The sequence below is a fragment of the Desmodus rotundus genome, chromosome Y (genome assembly GCF_022682495.2).
Source record: "Desmodus rotundus isolate HL8 chromosome Y, HLdesRot8A.1, whole genome shotgun sequence".
NCBI lineage: Eukaryota > Metazoa > Chordata > Mammalia > Chiroptera > Phyllostomidae > Desmodus > Desmodus rotundus.
In genome coordinates, this window is record NC_092332.1 from 6,128,775 (window position 1) to 6,151,708 (window position 22,934).

Here is a 22,934-nt window from a genome sequence, read left to right on the forward strand (position 1 = left end):
GAGTAAGAAAAACAACATCTGGCCCAGCGCTAAAACTCCCCTGTGACCTCTAAGTAGACCCCATGCTCACCGCAGGTACTGTCGGCTACTTGGGCACTTGCAGAGGTCACTGATGTGGGAAAGGCAGACAAGGCCACCTGGGCAGTCATAGCAGGCTAGAGCTGATAGGAAGCATGTTGTCTTACACTTGATGCACTGGCGCTCATCATCTGGGAGCAACTCGAAAGCCTCTCGTTCAGCCTCCGTGATGCCCTGGGGGTGTTCAACCCACATACACTGTAAAGACTAGGAACAGGGTTGTGGACACCCCACCTCAGCCAACACTAAGCCCGGCTGTGGACTCAGCCTTATAAGGATAGCTGCAGAGAAATCGGAAGAAATAAATATAAACACATACAGTCTCTACCTTTTCATTTCAAAATGTCTGACTTTGAGATGAGGCACAGATACTTATTCAACTTTTAACTGTCTCTCTTCCATAATCTACTTGGACTAATTCCATAAGCACTAGTCAACACCACCCACCTTCTCCAAAAGGGCCTTTCGTAAACGACGTTCCTCCTGCACCATTATGAACATCTCCTTGTGCACAGCCATAGCCAGATTCAGATCCAATTTCTCTGGGAAGGCAGCCATCTTGCAGATGAGCTCCTCATGGGAGAAGACACAGTAGCGCTGGAGCTGGCGATAGTGTTCAATACATTGGCGTCCAGCCGGTAGCTGCAAGTTATTTGAGACTGTTTGGCTACCTATAATTCACAGTGCTTAGATGCTTCACAGTGAATGCAACTTTTATTACTTATGTCTATCTCTAAGCTCACCACATCCCACACTTACCCAGTCAGCAGTGCAAAAGTTGACAGCCTCCGCAAAGTTGTATCCTTGGTTAAAGCCACTGTGGTAAGCCCGAGGGAAAGTGATGACAAATTCTCCTGCACACTGGTTTGTGCGAACAACCTAAGAAAAAGAGAGCCCTGGCTGCCATGACTCAGCTGACTTGAGTGCAAGCCTCTGAACCAAAGGGTCCCTGTTTTGATTCCCAGTCAGGGCACACGACTGGGTTTCAGGCAAGGTCCCCAGTAGGGGGCATGGAAGAGGCAACCACATATAGATGTTTCTCTTCCTTCTTTCTCCTGCCCTTCCCCATCTAAAAATAAATAAAATCTTTAAAGAGAGAGAGAGAGAGAAAGGGTGTGAATCACACTTATGGAATGTGGGTGTAAGAATGCCTTTGAGTCTTCTTATACATGAAGTGAAAAAAGAGATCTAGGCTTTATCTTTTGGTATGTGTATGCCTTAAAAGAGTACATGAGAGAATGAAGTTAAAAGTAATTATTAAAGGAAAAGTCCAAAGAAAAACCACATGCAATGTAAGAACTAGAAATGGTCCATATACACATGAAGAAAATTCTCAATTTCTTCAATTAACAAATGCAAATTTTTAAAAGTCAGAAAATAACACCACCACAAATAATGGAAGAGAAACTCCAGAATTTCATTCCTCTAGTGACACAATGATTAGGTTGGTAGAAAGGGTCAAAACATTTTCAGATCTCTTAATAAAATCACAATCTATAAATAGCAAAACAACATTTAATAGGAAAAAACAACAAAATAAATTACTTCTGAATTTTCATAGAAGAGAACTGTGCTGTCAGAACTTCAACCTGCCTACAATCCCTCCAACCCAAACATTTGGGACATTAAGTAACGTTCTGGTTGTACTTCACTGATGGCAGACTATAATGTCAATCTCATTTGAAAAAAGCCCTGGTTGGTGTGGCTACATGGACTGAGTGCTAGCCTGTGAACCAAAGGGTCGCCATTTCGATTCCCAGTCCTGGCACATGCCTGGGTTGCAGGCCACGTCCCCAGTAGGGGGTGTGTGAGAGGCAACCACACACTGATGTTTCCCTCCCTTTCTTTCTATCTTCTCTAAAAATATTATCTTCTTTAAAAAGCTAAAAAAAGGAAGAAAAACAAGGGTGAAGACCCTCTGCTTGCCCTTTTCCTCAGAAAGCTGTGTCTTCCTGCATAGTGCCAGCTGCAACCAAGAGACAATTGTGAAGGTCGGCATGAACAGATTTGGTCATATTGGGCACCTCATAATCAGAGCTGGTTTTGAGTCTGGCAGAGTAGATACTGTCATCCTCAATGACTCCTTCACTAACCTCAACTACATGATCTACGTGGTCCAGTATGATTCTATTCACAAGTTCAAAGGCACAGTCAAGGCTCAGAGCTGGAAGCTTGTCATCAATGAAAAGCCCATCTCCATCTTCCAGGAGTGAGATCCTACCAACATCAAATGGGATGATTCTAGTGTTGAACATGCTGAACATACCATAGAGAAGACTGGGGCTAACTTCAAGGGTAGAGCTAGGGGGGTTATCATCTGTGCTCCTTCTGTGGATGCCCCCATGTTTGCGATGGGTGTGAACCATGAGAAGTACGATAACTCCCTCAAGATTGTCCGCGATGACTTCTCACCACCCACCGCTTGACCTCCTTGGACAAGGTCAGCATGACAACTCTGGCATTGTGGAGGGGCTCATGATGACAGTCCATGCCCTCACTGCCACCCACAAGACTGTGGATGGCCCCTCTGGGAAGGTATAGTGTGATGGCCAAGGGGATGCCCAGAGAATAAACCCTACTTCAACTGGCTCTGTCAAGGCTGTGGACAAGGTCATCCATGAATTGAACAGAAAGCTCATTGGCATGGCCTTTCATGTCCTTACCCACAATGTGTCAGGTATGAATCTGACCTGCCACCTACAGAAAGCTGCAAAATACGATGACATCAGGACGGTGGTGAAGCAGGCATCAGATGGCCCCTCAAGGCCATCCCTAGGTTATACTGAGGACCAGGGTGACCCCTGTGAATTTAACAGTGATACCCTCTCTTCCACCTTTGGTGGCAGGGCTGGCATTGTCCTCCTTGACCATTCTGTCAAGCTCATTTTTGCTATGGAAAGGAATCTGGCTACAACTACAGGGTGGTGGACCTTTTGGTGAACATGGAGCAAATGCCCCCTGGACCATAAGCTCCAGAGAGAGTAAAAATTGCCCTCAGCTGTTGGGGAGTCCTTGTCCCAGATCAATTACCCAACGCACTGATACTCTTCTGGCCTTTGCAGTTTCCATTCCTGAAGAAGGGGAGAGGCTTAGGAAGCCCTACCTTATCATGTAAAATCAATAAAATTAATTGTTGTCAAAAAAGAAGTAAAAAATAAGTGAGGAGGTGTGTCTTTAGGAGGTGTGTTTTGATCTGATGGCTCCAGGACTTGCCTTTATTTCACCTGCCTGAGAGTTTGCCCAGAATACAAATGGCTTCCCAGGCTCTGTCTGTCTCTTCAAAGTATATAAAGATGCCTGAAAAAGGAGGGGTAAAGAGATAACTTGCAGAGTAGGTAAGGGCTCTAAAAAACCTACCTTGTATCTGGGATTGAGAAGTCTAGGAAAAGAGGTCAGCAGACACTGACATCCCACCTCTGGCTGACTTTTAACTAAACAAGCTACCACTATTACCACAAAAACCCAGCAACAGAAGGAACTGGAAAGGGAAACTGTGGCTAGAATATGCATTTCTGAGCAGCCACAACATAATTCCCAAAATAGTTTGTTGTAAGGAAAAATCAGGAGGCATACAAAGAAACAACCAACTATGATGTATTCAGCATAACTGAGATAGTGCATATATCAGACATACTAAAGACTGAAAATAAATCATCTTCAACAGGCTCTAATTCAACATATAATGTTCAAAAAACTGAAGAAAAGCAGAAGAATGATGCTCCCCAAATATACAGACTCTCAATAAAGAAATAAAAATTAGAAGAAGGAAACAAAATATTCTGAAAGCTAAAAAGTACCATGGTTGAAGTGAATTCATTAGGTAGTTTCAACAGATTAGGGCAGGCAGAACAATCAGTGAGCTGTAAAAGAGGCCCATTGACATTATCCAATCTGAGAAGCAAAGAGAAAACACAATGAAAATAAACACATCATAAAATACCTATAAATCACGATAATTAGAGATTCCGGCCAAGATGGAGGCATAGATAGACACACTGTGCCTCCTTGCACAAACAAAAGAAGGACAACAACAATTTAAAAACAAAAATCAACCAGAACTGACAGAAAATCAAACTGCACTGGAACTCCAACAACCAAGGAGATAAAGAAGAAACATTCATCCAGACCAGTAGGAGGGACGAGAAGGGCAGCCGGGGCGGGGTGGCGGGGTGGAGAGGACCCGGAGAGGTGGCGGATTGTGGAACTAACGGGCAGGCAGTGCGACCGCTAGCAGACCCTGCGGTCCCACAATAGCATATACATAAACCAAGAGGGCCAGGCCCAGAGAAGTGGCAGATTGTGGAACAGGGCAGGCAGTACAGCCCCACATTCGCACGTAGATAAACCAGAGGAATGGTGGGGGAGTGAAACAGACCACGCAACCCAGGGCTCCAGCGCAGGGAAATAAAGCCGCAAATATCTGATTGAAAACACCCGTAGGGGGTGAGGCAGCAGCAGGAGAGACTCCCAGCCTTACAGGAGAGTTTGCCGGAGAGACCCACAGGGGACTAGTGCATGTACAGGCCCAACCACTTGGGAATCAGCACCAGAGGGTCCCAATTTGATTGTGGGTAGCGGAGGGAGTGAATGATATCTGGCAGAGAGTGGACCAGGCACCAACGCTCCCTCTCAGCCCCTCCCCCATGTACAACATCACAGCACAGTAACCAGCATTACCCCACCGCGGTGAACACCTAAGGCTACGCCCATTTATATAACAGGCGTGCTGAGACCAAAAAAGAAAAAAAAAGGCCCAAAAGGAAGAACAGATCAAAGCTCCAGAAATAATACAACTAAGCAGCGAACAGATAGCCAACCTATCAGATGCACAGTTCAAAACACTGGTAACTAGGATGCTCACAGAACTGGTTGAATTTGGTCGCAAATTAGATGAAAAAATGAAGGCTATGCTAAGAGAAACAAAGGAAAATGTACAGGGAACCAATAGTGATGCGAAGGAAACTGGGACTCAAATTAATGGTGTGGACCAGAAGGAAGAAAGAAACATCCAACCAGAAAAGAATGAAGAAACAAGAATTCAGAAAAATGAGGAGAGGCTTAGGAACCTCCAGGACATCTTGAAACGTTCCAACATCTGAATTACAGGGGTGCCAGAAGGAGAAGGGGAAGAACAAAAAATTGAAAACTTATTTGAACAAATAATGAAGGAGAACTTCCCTAATCTGGCAAAGGAAATAGACTTCCAGGAAGTCCAGGAAGCTCAGAGAGTCCCAAAGAAGCTGGACCCAAGGAGGAACACACCAAGTAACATCATCATTACATTACCCAAGATTAAAGATAAGGAGAGAATCTTAGAAGCAGCAAGAGAAAAGGACACAGTTACCTACAAAGGAGTTCCCATAAGACTGTCAGCTGATTTCTCAAAAGAGACCTTACAGGCAAGAAGGGGCTGGAAAGAAGTATTCCAAGTCATGAAAGGCAAGGACCTACATCCAAGATTGCTGTATCCAGCAAAGCTATCATTTAGAATGGAAGGGCAGATAAAGTGCTTCAAGGAGTTCATAATCACCAAGCCCTTATTATATGAAATGTTAAAGGGATTTAGCTAAGAAAAAGAAGATCAAAAATATGAACAGTAAAAATGACAGCAAGCTCACAGTTATTAATCACACCTAAAACAAAAACAAAAGCAACCTAAGCAAACAACTAGAACAGGAACAGAATCACAGAAATGGAGATCACATGGAGGGTTATCAACAGGGGAGGGGGAGGGGGAAAAGGTACAGAGAATAAGTAGCATAGATGATAGGTGGAAAATAGGCAGGGGGAGGGTAAGAATAGTGTAGGAAATGTAGAAGCCACAGAACTTATAACTATGACCCACGGACATGAACTATTGGGGGGGAATGTGGGAGGGAGGAGGTGGGCAGGATGGAGTAGAGTGAAGGGGGGAGAAATGGGACAACTGTAATAGCATAATCAATAAATATATTTTTAAAAAACAACCTTATTGTACTCCAGGTAAAGAGTAAAATCAAACTGTCAAAAGCTAATGAGAGAGAATATTGAGAGCAGCAAAGAAGGACACAATTCATCATGTGTAACAGATCCTCAGTAAGATAATCTGCAGATTTCTCATCAGAAATCAGGATTGCTGGAATGCACGGGATAACATATTTCAACTGATGAAAGAAAAAAAATAGAATGAGAAATTAAAATACATCCCTAGGTTGTTTTTCTACAGTAAATATACTCTATCTAAAATATCCTAGTCCTTCAGACTAAATAACACTACAGGGTAACTAGAAGCCACACAGAGAAATAGGTATCTCGATGGGAAAATATAAAAGCCAGAATTGGATTTTTATGACTCATCTTATTTTCTTTATAACTGAAAAGAAACATGTGAAGCAGTAATTATGTAACTATGATGGTGGGCAGACAATGTATAATATGTGATTTGTCACTAATAAAAAAAGAGGGACAGAGCTACTACGAAGTTTCTTTGAAACTTACTATTAAAGGTAAGTTTGTGTTAATTCAAACTAGACTGTTATAAATTAAAATAGTCCTTGGCTGGCCAAAAACCTCATTTAGTTTTTTCTGTAAGATGGCTCTAGTAGTGCTCAATTGTCTTTTAACTTCATTGAAAATAATTTTGTTAGATGGTATTGGGATAGCTGTCATATCAGTGCACATTAAAGAAAACATCAAAATTGGTGAATTTTTGTGTAGTCATTTTAATGGAAGAAAATATGCAACATTTTTAACATACTGTGTTATTTCAAGAAAGGTAAAAGACACAATCGAAACACACAAAAAATATTTATATAGTGTATGCAGAAGGTGGTGTGACTGATGAAACATGTCAAAAGTGGGCTGCGAAGTTTTATGGTAGAGATTTCTCTCTGGATGGTGCTTCATTGTTGGGTAGACCAATTCAAGTTGAGAGTGATCAAATCAAGATGTTAATTAAGAATGATCAATGTTATACCACACAGGAGATAGGTGACACACTCAAATTATCCAAATCAATAAAGTTGTTGGTAAAAATGAAAAATGGGTCATTTTACAGAAAAAACTATATGGACTTTTTGGCCAACCCTAAGTAATTGTAAGACGATGGTAACTAACAAAATAAGTAAAAAAATACAATAAAGACAGACATAAAACCAGAACACTAGAATAAACCAATTGATCACAAAGAAACATGTAATGAAGATCTGAGGATCAAAAATATGACATGTAGAAACAGATATAAAGTGGCAGAAGTTCTTCCTTATTAATATTATCTTCAAAATTAAACTCCAAAAGCAAAAAATGAGTGAACAACTGATTCAACTATATCTTGGGTACAAGAAACTTACATACATATTAAAACACAAATAAAATGGAAGTGAGAGAATGAAAAGGTATATTCCACAAAAACAGTGACCAAAGTAAAGCTATCCTAGTATCATACAATATAGACTTAAATATTCAAGCAAAAAACTGTTGCAAGATAAAGGAGGACATTGTATTTTGATAAAAGGGTAATTCCTTAAGACAAATGAAATAAATAGAAAAAATAATAAGTGATCAACAAAACCAAAAGCTTGTTCCTTGAACTGCCACATTAATACACTTTTAGTGAGACCATGACAAAAGAGGGACACCATAAATTATTAAAGTAAGAACCCTGGCTGGTGTGGCTCTGGACTGAGTGCCCGCCTGTGAACCAGAGTCACTGGTTCAATTTCCAGTCAGGGGGCACGTGACAGGCAACCACACATTGATATTTATCTTTCTCCTTCCCTTCTCCTCTAAAAATAAATATAAAATAAATAAAATCTTTAAAAATAAATAAAAGTGGGAATATTATCAACCTTACAGAAATGAAAAAGGGTGAGAGTAGTATAAGTCACTGTACAACAAATTATGTAGTATGTGTATTATCAAATGAAATGATATACATGAAATACAAGTTTTAGTCATGTTGTGGGAGTGTGCTGAGTATAAATGGGAAAAAAAAGAAACAACAGTAAGCTACAATCACGAGGCAATACCAACGGGATAACTAGGTAGCTACATGATTTCATTATTAATATTTAAGCTTGGTTTTTTTTGAGATAGTAGTAATGTTAGAAAAGTTGTTAGAAGTGCAAATAAACACTGATAAAATTTCAGAAAATGTAACAGTGCCTTGCAGAAACCAAGTCTATTTTATACAGATGGAAAATCTGAGAGAAATGAATATAAAAGTGGTAAGTTCTTGTATAAGGTTAACCCACACCTCACAGCAGTTCTTAGAAAAAGTGTAATGTTTTGGAGACGTAGTGTGTGCTAGTTATATATCTGCTAGCACACACTACATGCTTAGGGCTTAGTCCCTTTATTTTGCAATCATGGCAGATATAAATCAATCCTGGAAATTCCCTAGTAGAAAACCACTTCCATGTTCCCCAAGGTTTTACAGAATTAGAATTTATATGCTGTAATATTTATTAAAGGAAGACCAAGACTATGAGGCAAACTGAACACACAAAATCCAGGTTTCAGCTTTAAGTTATAAATAACTTTCTGATCTCTCCTTTCTCTTCCTCCTTAAGTGAATTGTGTAGGATGGCCATTTGACAACTAGCACAGAAAGGGAAAGACATATGAGTAAATTCAGTTTCCATATCAAAATGGATATAACTTTTGATTCCTCAAAATTAAGTTCTTCCTCATTCCCTTCCCACCATATGGCAAGATTAAATACCCTCCCCCCCTTAATTTCAGGTACTCACTGGAACACCATGAGACATGAGGGTATTGGGATTCATGAGGGTAACAAGTTGGTGTAGAAGGTCAGGCTGGTTATCAAAGAGCTCAGGTGTAAGCTTCTTCATCACCTCCTCCAAATGTTCTGCTGCCAGTGAGGGCACCCCATACCAGGTCTTTGGCTCACCCCTGATCAGGAGAGAAGGAAGCATGTAAAGACTGGACAAATCTTTGCACATAGAGGGAATCTTGATATCCATTCCAGCCATTTGGGCCCTGCTCACCAGTGTAAGTAGTTGATGGAATAGCTCCAGTGATCCTCAATATGCCAACAAAATGCTGAGAATACCATGCCCACATATAGCCAGGGAACCTTCATGCCTGAGATATCTGCATTGATGTGGCAGAGGACAGACTGATCCAGTACTGGCATTACATTCAGGTTCCAACCACTGGTAGCATATTCCTGTGAGGTCAGAGATTTGCCAGAGTGGGTAGGGTGCAACATCGGGTAAAAAAAGGCAACCTAAGCCAGGCTCATACGGGATGACAAAGGCAGCCAAATTAAACAACAATATGGTATAATAAAAAAGTTAACAATTGTTAAGACTATCTGAATTATACCTTCATTCCAAATTAAAAAGAAAGGCAGTAAGAATAATGTAGGTGAATTAATCTTTAACGTAATAAAAGTATGTCCACTGGTACTCAATGCTTAGTGGAGACCCATTAGAAACAATGTCATTATCCGACATGCTTTAGAAGCACCATGCAAAAGAATCAAGTGAAAAAAAATCAATACAAAACTACACAATTATATAATTGTACTTATCAGTAGTATTACTGAACGACCCACTTCGAAAACTTCTGGGTTATATATATTTAGTATATGTAACTTCAATTTTATGGTTAGACATTAAGACAAATCATAAAGGATGTCAAGATGGAAGAAATACTTGAGGATAAAACCTAATGAAATAAAAGCGTACATACAAATAAAAATTCTACAGTGATGTTGTTATGACCAAAACTTAAAAAAGAAAATGAAACTTAAGGTAATTACCCAACTTTAGCCTAAAGTTATGACATTTCTCATCAATATCAGTATTAGCCTTTTGGCAATAAAACTGAAGAGGCTGTAAAGGAATCTCATAAACATAAAAAGTGAATATACTTCCCTGCCTCTGTAAGACAAGAAAATAAATGTTCCTGAGAGTTTTTATCCACTGTCTGTCACCACAGGAACCTGGATCAGAACTTACATTTAACAGACCATGCCAACCCTAACATTAACACATTAGAATCTTGAATTGCAGTGTCCTCAGGCATTTAGCAGAAACACTAGTAACTATTTCTAAACAGGACATATTTTAATTTGGTCTTCGGGAAAATGCTCCATATATGTGGTTAAAAGACAGATGAGTTCACAACAAACTAACAAACGAACAAGTCACGAAATATGTGAGGTGGAAGTGAAATGAGTGAAAATTTGTTCATAAAACATTAAACTACACAAACAGACCTAATAATAGTATGGGCAGTATAATTATCAGTATATTAGAAAGTAATAGTAAAGGCAGCAGGAAAAAGAAAATTTTCCTTAATATGGACCAGGAAAATCTGAAAAATGACTATCAATTCTATAAATTAAAAATCCAATTAACATTAGAAATCTGAAAGTAAAACTGGTTTAATAGTGATTAGCTAATAAAACTTTGATGAATTATAGAAATTTTTTAAATAACCGAGAACACTGTAGCAAAAGGGGAAATACAAAATAGAGATTAAGAATTGTGAAAATAAAGTTATAATAAGAATGTCCATATTATAGTGGTTTATGGTAGATAAAAGGACTTAGGATAGAAAGGTTATATTAGAAGGGTCAATGGCCATGAATTTTCTTGAACTGGTGAAAACTGAATCCTCAAATTTGGGAAGTACTATAAATCTCTGGTATGTTAAATTAAAAAGTCACGTACTAAAATATGCAGTTTGCCACAAGAAATCTTACAACAGTCAGAAATGAAAACATTAAATTACATATAAATTAATAGGGCTAAATCTATATTAAAGCTGAAAATACAAATAAAAGAACCTATCCATTTTATTAAGCAGAAAAATGTTAAAAGGACACAAAAATTTTACAGTTGTTAGAAGAAAGGGGAACAAGATAAGATAGTCTGATACTGCTTAAGAGGAAAGAAATAGCTGAAACAAATTAAAGATTAACTTACATTTAACACAAAGTATTAAGAATAACAAATATACATATAGATATATGTATATAAACATATAAACTATATACACATCTTTATTTATGTAATTACTCAATTAAGAGGCAATTAAAAATGAAATGAGAACTTTAGCCAAATGGATTGGTGGGCTGGAACATTTTCTGTTACCATAAAAGGTTGTGGATTTCATCACTAGCCATCAGAGAGATGTAAATTAAAACCACAAGGAGGTACCATCTCATTCCAGTCAGAGTGGCCAACATAAATCCACAAACAAATGTTGGAGAGGATGCGGAGAAAAGGGAACCCTAGTGCACTGCTGGTGGGAATGCAAACTGGTAAGGCCACTGTGGAAACCAGTATGGAATTTCCTCAGAAAACTAAAAAGGAACTGCCCTTTGACCCACTGCCGAGATTATACCCTAACAACTCTGAAACCCCAATCCAAAAGAACCTATGCACCTCAATGTTCATAGCAGCACAATTTACAATAGCCAAGTACTGGAAGCAACCTAAGTGCCCATCAGCAAATGAGTGGATCAAAAAACTATGGTACATTTACACAATGGAATACTACACAGCAGAGAGAAAGAAGGAGCTTATACCCTTTGCGACAGCATGGATGGAACTGGAGGGCATTTTGCCAAGTGAAATGAGCCAGGCAGTGAGAGACAAATACCATATGATCTCACCTTTAACTGGAACATAGTCAGCAAAAGAAAAAAGCAAACAAAATATAACCAGACACAATGAAGTTAAGAACAATCTAACAATAGCCAGAAGGGAGGGGGGAAGGGACAGTGGGGAGAAGAGGTTTTCAGGAACTACTATAAAGGGCACACGGACAAAATCAAGGGAGAGGGTGGAAGTGGGGGTGGGAGGTGGGTTTGGATGGGGTAGGGTAGAAGGGTGGGGAAAAATGCAGACAACTGTAACTGAACAACAATAAAATAATTTTAAAGAAACCTGGGGATCACATACCTGATATCAAAACACTCTGGTCCTGACTTAAACACAAATACACAGATCAAAAGAACAGAATAGAGAGCTTTGAAATAAATCCACATTTTTATGTACAATTAGCATTAGACAAAGGAGTTGAGTATACAGTGCAGTAAAGATAGACTCTTCAATAAATGGTGCCAGAACCAAACTGATACATGCAAAAAAATGACCTATACCACAATCTCACACCATATAGCAAAGTAAAGTTTAAATGGATGAACCACCTAAATATGTTGCGATACCATGAAGGAAAACACTGGAAGTAAAATTTTTGGTACCTTGTATAGCTATATTTTTGATCATATATCTCAGAGGGCAAGGAACATAAAGAAAATAAATAACTAAATGGGACTACAACAAACTGAAAGGTTTCTGAACAGATAAAGAAAACATCACAATGAAAAGGGAACCAACCGTACAGGAATACATATTTGCCAACTACACCTTAGACAATGGTTTGAGCTCCAAAATATAAAAGACCTCATACAACTCAACACCAGGAAGACAAACAAATCAACAAAAATTAAGCAAACAACTTGAATAGACACTTAGGACATAGAGAGGGCCCACAGATATAGGAAAAGATGCTCAACATCACCAACCACCAGAGAGACACAAATTAAGATCATTATGAGACATCACCTCACACCTGTCAGAATGGCCATTGTTAATAAATTAACAAACAAGTGCTGGTAAGGTTGGAGAGAAAAGTGCACTGTTGATGGGAATGCAGACTGGTGAGGCCACTGTGGAAAACTATATGGAATTTCCTCAGAAAACTAAAAATGGAACTGACTCTTGACCTGGGAATTCCACTGTGGGGAAATACCCTAAGAATACCAAATCATCAATTCAAAAGAATGTATGCACCCTTTTGTTTATAGTAGCAAAAGCCAAGGGCACGTCAGTAAAATGAATGGATCAAAAAACCACCTTTTGAGACAGCATGGATGGAACTGAAGAATATTAGGCTAAGTGACATAAGCCAGTGAGTGAAAGAGAAACAATATATGATCTCACCTATAAGAGCAATCTAATGAACAACATAAATACACAAAAGAGAACCACAAGTATGGAAACACAACAGACTGACAGTGACCAGAGGAGATGGGGAGGGGAGAATGTGGAAAATAAGGAAAGGGGCTATCTAAGAACATGCATGACCCATGGATTGAATAACAGTGTGGGAAAGGGAGTGCGTGGAGGAAGGCAAAGGAATGAAAATTGGGACAACTCTAACAGAATAACAATAAATAATAAAAACAAAAATAAGTACCTAGTAATAAATTAAACCAAGGATGCAAAAGAAATATACTCAGCAAACTATAGAACACTAAAGAAATTGAAGAAGTTATAAATAAATGGAAGTATACATCATGTTCATAGATTGGAACAATTAACATTATTAAAATGTCCTTACTACTCAAAGCAATTTACCTACTCAAGGCAATACCTATTCAAATACCAATGGCATAATTCACAGATCTAGAACAACTATTCCAAAATGTTATATGGAAGCTAAACAGACCCCAAAGTGTCTCAGCAATCCTAAGACAGAAGAACAGAAGTTGGAAGATCACAATACCTGATATTAAACTCTATAACAAGGCCACTGTAATCAAAACAGTCTGGCACTGGTCTAAAAACACACAGATCAATGGAACAGAACAGAGAGCTGGGAAATAAATCCATGCTGCTATAGTCAATTAATATTCGACAAATGGGGCAGAAGCATACAATGGAGTAAAAACTGTGTTTTCAAAACACAGTATTGGGAGATCTGGACTGGTGCATGGAAAATAAAAGCAGATCACCAACTTACACCATACCCCAGAATCAATTCAAAATGGAGGACGACTTTAAACATAAGCCATAACAACATAAAAGTCCTAGCCAAAACTTAGGCAGTAAAATTTCAGACATCTAAGTAGTGATTATTTTTGCTGATATATTGTAGGGAAGGGAAAATAAGGAAAAAATAAACAAATGGGATTATATTAAATTAGAAAGATTCTGCATAGCTAAAGAAACAATGATCAAAATGAAAAGGCAACTGACTACATGGGAAAACATTTTTGCAAATATTGCACTGGACAAGGACTTAATCTCCAAAATATATCAAAAACTCACATGACTCCACACCAGGGAGACAAATCACCCAATTAAAAATAGGCAAAGGACCTGAATAGACAATTCAACAAGGACACACAGAGGGCCCATAGACATATGAAAAGACACTCAGCATCACTAGCCATCAGAGAGACGCAAATTAAAACCACAATGAGATATAACCTCACACAAGCCAGAATGGTCATCATTAATAAATCAACAAACAGGTGTTGGAGAGGATGTGGAGAAAAGGGAACCCTAGTGCACAGTTGAATGCTGACTAGTGCAGACACTGTGGAAAACAGCATGGAATTTCCTCAGAAATCTAAAAATGGAACTGCCTTTTGACTCAAGTGATTCCACTGCTATGAATAAATGCTAAGAATCCCAAAATACAAATTCAAAAGTACTTATGCACCCCAATACTGACAGCAGCACTATACAACAGCCGAGTGTTGGAACAGAAGTGCCTATCAGTAAATGGGTGGATCAAAAAACCATGGTACATTTACACAATGGAATTCTACACAGAAGAAAGAAAGGAGGAGCTTCTATCCTTTTGGGACAACATGGATGGATCCGGAGAGCATTATGCTAAGTAAAATAACTCAGGCAATGAAGGACAAATACCATGTGACATTAGTTACAAATGGAATCTAATAAACAAAATCAAATGAGAACAGAACCAGAGACATGGAAACATGGAACAGACAGACAGCTGTAGGGGGTTAGGGTGGAAGTGGAATGGTGGAAGGAAGGGGAAGGGACTAGTCAAAGAACATGTTATGACTTACCCATTGCCATGGACAAGGACAGGGACTGACTGGGGGCCAGAGGGGTAAGCTGGGTGGAAGGGGGCTAAGAAAACTGGGACGATAACAGAATAAACAGTAAGAAAATACTACATGTACTCAGGTATACGTAAGCACATATGTTAGCATTACTTGTGTATTATAAAAATACCTGAGGGCTGAAACCATTTGCAGACAATGTAAGCCACATGCTTTAAACAATCTACACTTATAATAACCTAATGAAAAGTAGTTAAGTGAGTGAAGACATGAATGACTAGTTCTCTCAGTAATCTCAGTATTACTGGGTAGGATCACAATACAGTTTTAAATATACACCCCAAAAATCCTTCCTTCAGGAGACATGTAAAGTATTCACAGACTCTCAATAATAATCGAACATTGGGAACAATTTAACAGAAAGATAATGTAATACTATACAATGGAAGATTAAACAATAATGAAAAATGCCACAAATCAAAGCTGTAAGCAAAGAAATAGATTTTCAAAGCATATCAGTGACTGAAAGAATCAAGTTATACAAACTGTAAGAAATACAAAGTTCAAAAATTTAAATAATGTACTTTTTAGAAATACATACTTATGTCATTAAACAATGACAAATTATGACAAAATCCATGCCTATCTCCTTTTGGGGTTAGTGAGGAGAGGCAAGGGATTTAGGATTTGTTCAGAAGCATGGAAACACATTATCTGCATTAGAAAGCATCAGTTTTTAGGTTGAAAATATTACCATAGTTTGCTGTGCATATGCACAATTTTTTGCCCAAATTTTTGAGGGAAAAATAAGGCTGCACATTATACATGGGTATAATGATTACATACCATAGGTATAATAACTCCATGTATAATGTGCACAAAAATGTGGGTGTGCATTATATATGGGAGCACATTATGCATGACAAAAATATGGTATTCAACATTGTGTTTTACAACTAATAAAGGGACTACAATAATTCTTTTGTAATTTTAAAAATATCATGATTAATTTTTTCTAATTTCCAAAAAGCAATTCAAAGTACATGAAAGTGTTAATAAGGAAGGCTATTAGTGGCTTTCTTCCTTTTTCCTTGGTTTGTATTTTCAATTTACCTTAACTAATCTCCAACACTTCTACCAGGAAGCAAAACCACTATCTATTTTTTGTGAAAACAGACCTGGCCAGTGCATATGTATAATATGAATAAATGGTAAGATGGTATATATACATAAAAACTGAAAATTTCGACATCCTAAAATCAGTACTTCTACTATCTGGATCAAGTATCTTGTAAAGCCTTCAATGCAGGTCAATCTAGATACGAAACCAAAGCTTTATCTTGACTCTAGCCAATATACGTGGTGAAACAATTATAAAAGGAATAATTCAACAATACATGAAAGTCTGATTTACTTCTGTCCCCAAATAAGCTACTTCAACTGGCTCTCCATGCGGGACGAAATTTCTATGTGATTAAGTCCAAATTTAGGACACCCAAATGGGTCTCTTGTATACAAGAAATCACCCTGTATCAAAAGAGTTTAGCATTTTATTAATTACTCTATTTGTTCCACAAGATGTATGCAACTAGGCATGCTAGATGAAGGTATTTCTTGATGCCTTCCTAGTGCTTTCAAACTACAAATATGAATAAGCTGGTCATAGCACTGGTTTTCTTTATCAAGCAGATAATCAGAAGAAGGTAGTTGTCCAATATTTATATATAAATAGAGCTGACGGACTACCACGGCTCCTAGCTGATAATTTCAAGTCATCATAACATTTTTGTGTCTACCCCATCACAAATGTAGGGAGAAAAAAGTGGTGGAATTGTGGCTATCCAAATTCTGGGTTTCTGACAGGTCATCCTGTGGCATTACATCTTAGTTTTATATGCAGTATGTGAAAACACCCTTTTGGGGCAGGATCATGAGGAAAAAGGCTTTCAAAATGCTAAATTGGCTTTCTGTAGCCTTCCTATTAATGTGAGTTGAAAGCCGTATTACCTCCTCCTCAGGAGACAGGTTCCCTTTTGTACTGCTGACAGGAAAACCACTTCCAAATTCTTTGGAATGAATGTCTGCTCCATACTCAACTGTCACATCCTCCTCAATGCTGCCCAGCAACCTCCAGAATTCCTTCTCCACAAGTTCTGTAGGTACCATCTGTGGTAACAGGGAGAGAAAATGATCGGCCCTAGTCTCTATGACAGGTCTCTATTCGATCTATTAAGACATAGAATTTTATATCCCCATTCCATGATCACAGGCATATACATACATGTACAGGCATGTTGAAGTAATTGGCCTTGAAGGAATCAGCCATTTCACCAAAGCTCTGCAACGTGTACTCCTGTGTAGCCTGCTCAAAGCCAAAGGCTTCAGGGGGCTTCTTACACTCCTGAAATAGAATATATTGCAGCAATAGAGGAACAACAGGCAAGAATCCAAAAGGAACAGCTTGATTCTCACATTATACTCCCACCTTTTTTTAATTTATTGGTGCATGCAGAAGATAGATAGATAATCTGATTTGCTATTTCCAGCAACCTTGTGGTATCAGAACAATGCTCTGACCAGCTGAGGAACCCAGCCATATAATTTTTCCTATGTTCCAGGAAGGTCAACTATCTTTAGTATCCATTAAACATGTTTCTTTGTTTTTATGGTTCATGTCATCTGAATTATAGTCCTTCCTCTTTACCTCCATTAAGTCTCTACCATCATACATCTAAGTCTTTGGAACCATTCTTGCTTATCATGTCACTGACAACTAATTAACACCTAAAAAGTATTAACTCAACCCAAGGATAGATTAAAAAATTAACAAGAACTAAACTTAAAATACTATGTTATACAAGCCATACCACCATGATACACTTTGGGCATCTCCAGTTCCCTCTGGGGATTTCAGGAAGAGATGGCAACAGGCAGAATATGTGGTAATGGTCATCACAGCCATCACAGAGAAGAAGTTTACCATCTTCATCCCCTCGACAACATATTTGGCAAATATGTGAGTTAATCTACCAGAAAAAATAAAATAAAATAAAAATAAAAGCTTCTTGCTCCTGATACATTACTTCAGGTTCCAGCTATCAATTTTGAACACCTATTGCCAATGAACAACTATGCAATGTTCTATTCTTTTTTTTTTGCAATGTTCTATTCTTAAGATCACCCATGAGTTGTCTGATACAAAATATGACAAGAAATAAAGAATTCCTAAATAATATAATGTTAACAAATGGACCGTGACTAAGATGTTTGGGAGCAACAAAGATGACTTTTTATCAATGTTATAAATCTAAATCCCAAAGGTATGAACTAGCATGGATCATTTTATAGAATTACATATGGTTAATAACACAGACTGTGTTAAAAACACCTTGTTGGCATACTACTTACATATGTCGGTACAGCAGTGACTCTGGGTCACAGCCAATTCCAATTTTATTTATATACACAACAGAAAAATCTACACACAGCTTAACTACAGAGTTTTAGTGTAAATAGTAGCGTTATTCACAGTAGCCTCAAACTAGAAACTACCAAAAAAACATCTGTGAAGGGTAAATCAGTAAGAAATTAAAGTCAAGTAGTATTTAATAAAATTGTACTTTAATGAAACACAATACAAGAATGTATACAATATGAACAAGTGTCTCAAACGTAACCTTAAAAAAATGCAAGGGTATGTATTGTTATAATGCTTGTTGGAAAGTAAAAAAGAAAACAAGCAAAGCTAATCTATACATTTTTTTGTGTGCACTGTATATTGCAATAAAAATAAAAGGTACTAGAACTAAGTGATCCACTAGTTGCAGCGGTTCAAGAAGAATCATAAATGGCTCCCAAGTTTGAATGACAAGAACTTGTGACAGTCGAAATGTAAAAAACACAGGGTCAACTGGGGATAAAGACAATGTTTCAGTCAACAGGTGGAGATGGTTAAGAGAAAGGAGTATGGAGCTCAAAATAGTGAGTTGTTCTAAGAATAAAACTACTGGGAATATGAACGTTTACAAAGTAGAAAATGGCAGACAAAAATTATAAAAACAAGGTGAAATTAGCCAGAGAAGAATGAGGATAATCAAAGAAAAGGGATTTACAATATCACTTTATAAAAATGTAGACACACTACAATATTTACAAAATCAGAAAAATCCTTCAGGTATGGGGTAAGAAAGTGGAAAAATTTATATATGTAAACATAAAAGTAAAGCAAGATCATAGAAGACAGTCACCGTTATGAAGATGGAGCAGTTACTAGAAAGTTCTAAAACACAGGAGATGTGACTTTTGGATCTAACTTTACATTAAATATGTTTTTTTAACCTTACTGTCCATCTGTGTCACCACAATAAAAGCTCAGAAGTAAATAGAAAAAAGGAGAATGAAAGTTAAATGAAATAACTTTAGGTTCCATCTAGTCCTAACAGTTCCAAACCAGTGTTAGAATATCACAGGTGTGTCCTTACAGACTCAGCATTGCTGTGGTTCTTCCGTAGCTGCATGGTCATCCTGGTGCAGGGCTTTAGGTTCAAATCCTCCTCAGGTAACACTGACATCATTTTTCCATCCCCCTTTTGACTCTCCATCATAATAGTGTGGGGGTATAGGATCCCTTCTTTATCTAAGAGAATCAGAGAGAAATCTGGAAATAAGTAAGTATGTTCTCCATCAAGATTAACAAATCATGTTTTCCACAATACTTGAGTACTTTACCCCTCACAGTGTGTCTGAGTCTAGTACGCTTCACACCTTTCTTCCTTGAAGTCTTGTTCTTGGCCATAATGCCCAGGCCCATCATCTTGGGACCTGCCCCATAGATCTGCAGCTTCTTCAACTCTGGATTCCTCTCAATGTCCTCGTCTGTCAGCACTGCCTATTAAAAGAAATTCAAAAAAATTAACTGATTTTTACATATATAGACACAATAAAAGCACAAGAGATCACATTAGAATCAATCAAATATCTCTACCTATTTTAAAGGTTTACTGTGTAATTTCCCCCTGAAGTAAAGTCATGGCTAGGCAGGAACAAATAAACAGACAAATCTGGGAGGTAATTAGCAGTTTATAACCCAAAAGCTATAAGGAAAAGACAGAATATTCCTATGTTTGCAAGGCTACTTAGGCTTAAATATAAAGCATAGAACTTATACTAGATACTTCAATAAGTACACTGTAAACAAGTCTATTCCTGCAACTGAGCTGAAGATGCAAATGAGAAGACAGGATTCCCATTCTGTTTAGAACTCAGATCGTTAGAAGTAACTCCTTTCTCCCTACATTGTAATCAGAGAGACGTGGGGAATTGGAAATCCACTAAATGTCAAAAAATACATATGTCATATTATACTATTATTACCTTCTTTCTCTTTTTAGTGGACACCTATTATCACCTATGTAGTAGGACTTTTTAAATTAAAGTCCTACTACATTTCTCCTTTCCATTTAAAGCCCAAGATTTACTTTTGTAACTTTTCTACACACAGAGAAACAAATATATTTTCTTGCTTTGTTTTATTCCTTAAATTATTTATGCAGGCAGTAAGACATGTTATTTGACAATACTACTGAGAAAAAGAGGGTCATCTAGGAACATGATAATGGTACTAAATACAATCTCCCAATGATCAGGAGAAGGGGATTCAAATAAACATGGAAGTCTGGTGCTCAAAATAGAGTTTTGTTCAAGAATGAAATTTTTGCCCTGGCTGGTGCGACTCACTGGACTGAGCAATGGCCTGAGAACCAAAGGGTCACCACTTCAATTCCCAGTCAGGGCACATGCCTGGGTTTTGGGCCAGGACCCCAGTAGGGTGCATAAGAGTGGCCACCACACATTGATGTTTCTCTCCCTCTTTCTCCTTCCTTCCTATCTCTAAAAATAAAAATAAATTCAAAAAATAAAATTTCTAAGATTATCAATATATATCTTCTAAACTTTTTTAGTAGCATATTATACTGCTATTTTAAAACCAATTTAAGCTACTCCTTTACCAGACCAACACTGAAAGTTTGATTTTTTGATATTATAAACAATGATATAATTAACTGTACTAATTATATTTTTTATTTACTACATTTTATGGTTTTTTAATACCTGGGGAAAAGAGGAAAATGCTTCCCTGCTGCTCCCAGGAACAGGTAATTCCTGGAGGCAGTAATTAATCTAGATGAGTATGTCTTTCTTGTACAAATGAATAAACCCCAAGTCCAGACACCCAACCACCTCATGAAATTCTAACTCACCAAGATAATAATTCCCCCGCTCTAAAACAACCAATACTGAGGAACCAAACAGAGACAGAAAGTTCCTATGCCCCAAAGACAGCTAGATTTGATCGAAATTAGTCAGTCCTGAAATGTTTATTCTACTCTGTCCTGCTTTTCTTCAGGAAACGCCAATTAAGGCTGTGGTCCTTATCTTCCACTTGTTCCTATTTGCCCCTTCCCTGACAATACTTCCCCTTGTGGCCCTATGTGGTATAGTTTCTACCAAAGTAGAAACCTATTTCTAGCAAAGTTCCAATTAGATTTTTATTTCAATGTCACTGAGTTCTACATGGTTATCATTCAGTGACATTTATAACTTAAGACCTGGGCACAAATAATTAATATCCACATATTTGTTCTAAAAGATGAACTATTAAAAGTTAAAAGAGGAGGGTATAAATATTTGAAATTTTAGTAATTTGAACATTTATAGTATCATTGAGTGCTAACATGTGCAGAAATATGCTGACTTCCTCATCCTTGCCACATTTTAATTTTACCAATAAGATATGTAAAAAGAAATATGTAGTCATTTTATGTGTTCAATTTCTAAGTGAGGTTAAACACTTTTCATTTATTGTTCACATGGGTTAATGAAGAAGATTGAAAGTATGCTTCAAAAGAAGATTCTATTAGGTATGTAGGGATGGCACTCCCTAATGCTATGAACATTATATTCCTTTGTAATGTTATATTATATAGTACATTAGAGTTAACTATGTCATATACACTATATATACACACATCACATTAACATATCTTCTAGCAAAGCAAATACCTTTTAAAACATAGATTATTTCAGACATGTTACTCTTCCTTCCATATAGTCTGTATAAAGTGGAAGATGTGTTTGTCCTTGTAATTTCTTACTGAATTTACTTGATTGTTTTTCTACCTTATGGTGAATTTAACTGTTTTCCTTTTTAATATTTTAGAAGTACAAATCCTTTATTTATTTATCATATAGTTTTCAAGGATTTTAAAAATATTGAAACCAAGTAAACAATACCACTCTTTAAGAAGGAAAATGTCTTAAGATTCTTTGATTCTGAAATAGTTTTGTACCCTTACCTGCTACTTACTACTTTTAAACCAATGTTATTTCCAGGTTATAATATGCTCATTTTTTTCCTCAATGTTCAGATACTTCTTGCTATAAAAAACTAAAAAAGCACCTATGAAATCCAGAATCCACATGAATTTCAAGAATCTAAACTAGATTTTTCTTTGTCATTTCTCCATTCTACATTCCACTGATAAAATATCTTAAAATTTAAAGTGTAGGAGTAGAAGCTGACACAAGAAAAATTCTGAGATGTCCTACACTGTATCACAATAGGTCTGATAGTGGGAAGAAGAGAGAGAATTAACAGAGCCTTGGGCTGAAACTAAAGAAATCCTGAATGTATGTGGAAACTTTGAATCCACTTCCAGGCTCTCTCTCAGATTATATGTGAACAGAACAGAACTTACACATGAACTTCAGAGGCTGTTGTTGGCCCACTAGCACCAGAAGCAGCAGACATTTTTTCCTTATGGACTGTATCTACCTATCCTGGAACTTTCCCCCCTTCACTTTTCCCATTCCCTTACCTACAGCCAGCATAAATCCTTTCAAAACCACCTATATCTTCTCCCAACTGACTGTATGAAATGGCTCTGTCAATGCCACAATGCAGACACGTCTGTCTTCTCCACAAGCTCTGCTCTGAGTCAACATACATTTTCAT

General features: G+C 37.5%; 1 protein-coding gene across 4 annotated transcripts in view; it reads right to left on the reverse strand.

The window, feature by feature from the left end:
* Window positions 1-22,934, reverse strand: part of LOC112310318 (lysine-specific demethylase 5D) — a 35,482-nt gene that overhangs the window by 7,483 nt on the left and 5,065 nt on the right. For 2 of the 4 annotated variants that reach the window (XM_045200463.1, XM_045200461.1), the window contains exons 6-15: window positions 19,649-19,808; window positions 19,402-19,556; window positions 17,788-17,946; window positions 17,202-17,321; window positions 16,928-17,086; window positions 9,066-9,247; window positions 8,808-8,970; window positions 838-957; window positions 526-720; window positions 71-252 (exon numbers count right to left, since the gene is read on the reverse strand). In XM_045200463.1, the coding sequence (XP_045056398.1) occupies window positions 71-252; window positions 526-720; window positions 838-957; window positions 8,808-8,970; window positions 9,066-9,247; window positions 16,928-17,086; window positions 17,202-17,321; window positions 17,788-17,946; window positions 19,402-19,556; window positions 19,649-19,808 (1,595 nt within the window). The remainder of the gene's footprint in view (window positions 1-70; window positions 253-525; window positions 721-837; window positions 958-8,807; window positions 8,971-9,065; window positions 9,248-16,927; window positions 17,087-17,201; window positions 17,322-17,787; window positions 17,947-19,401; window positions 19,557-19,648; window positions 19,809-22,934) is intronic. The other 2 variants (XM_024566535.2, XM_045200462.1) reach the window with 2 other exon arrangements.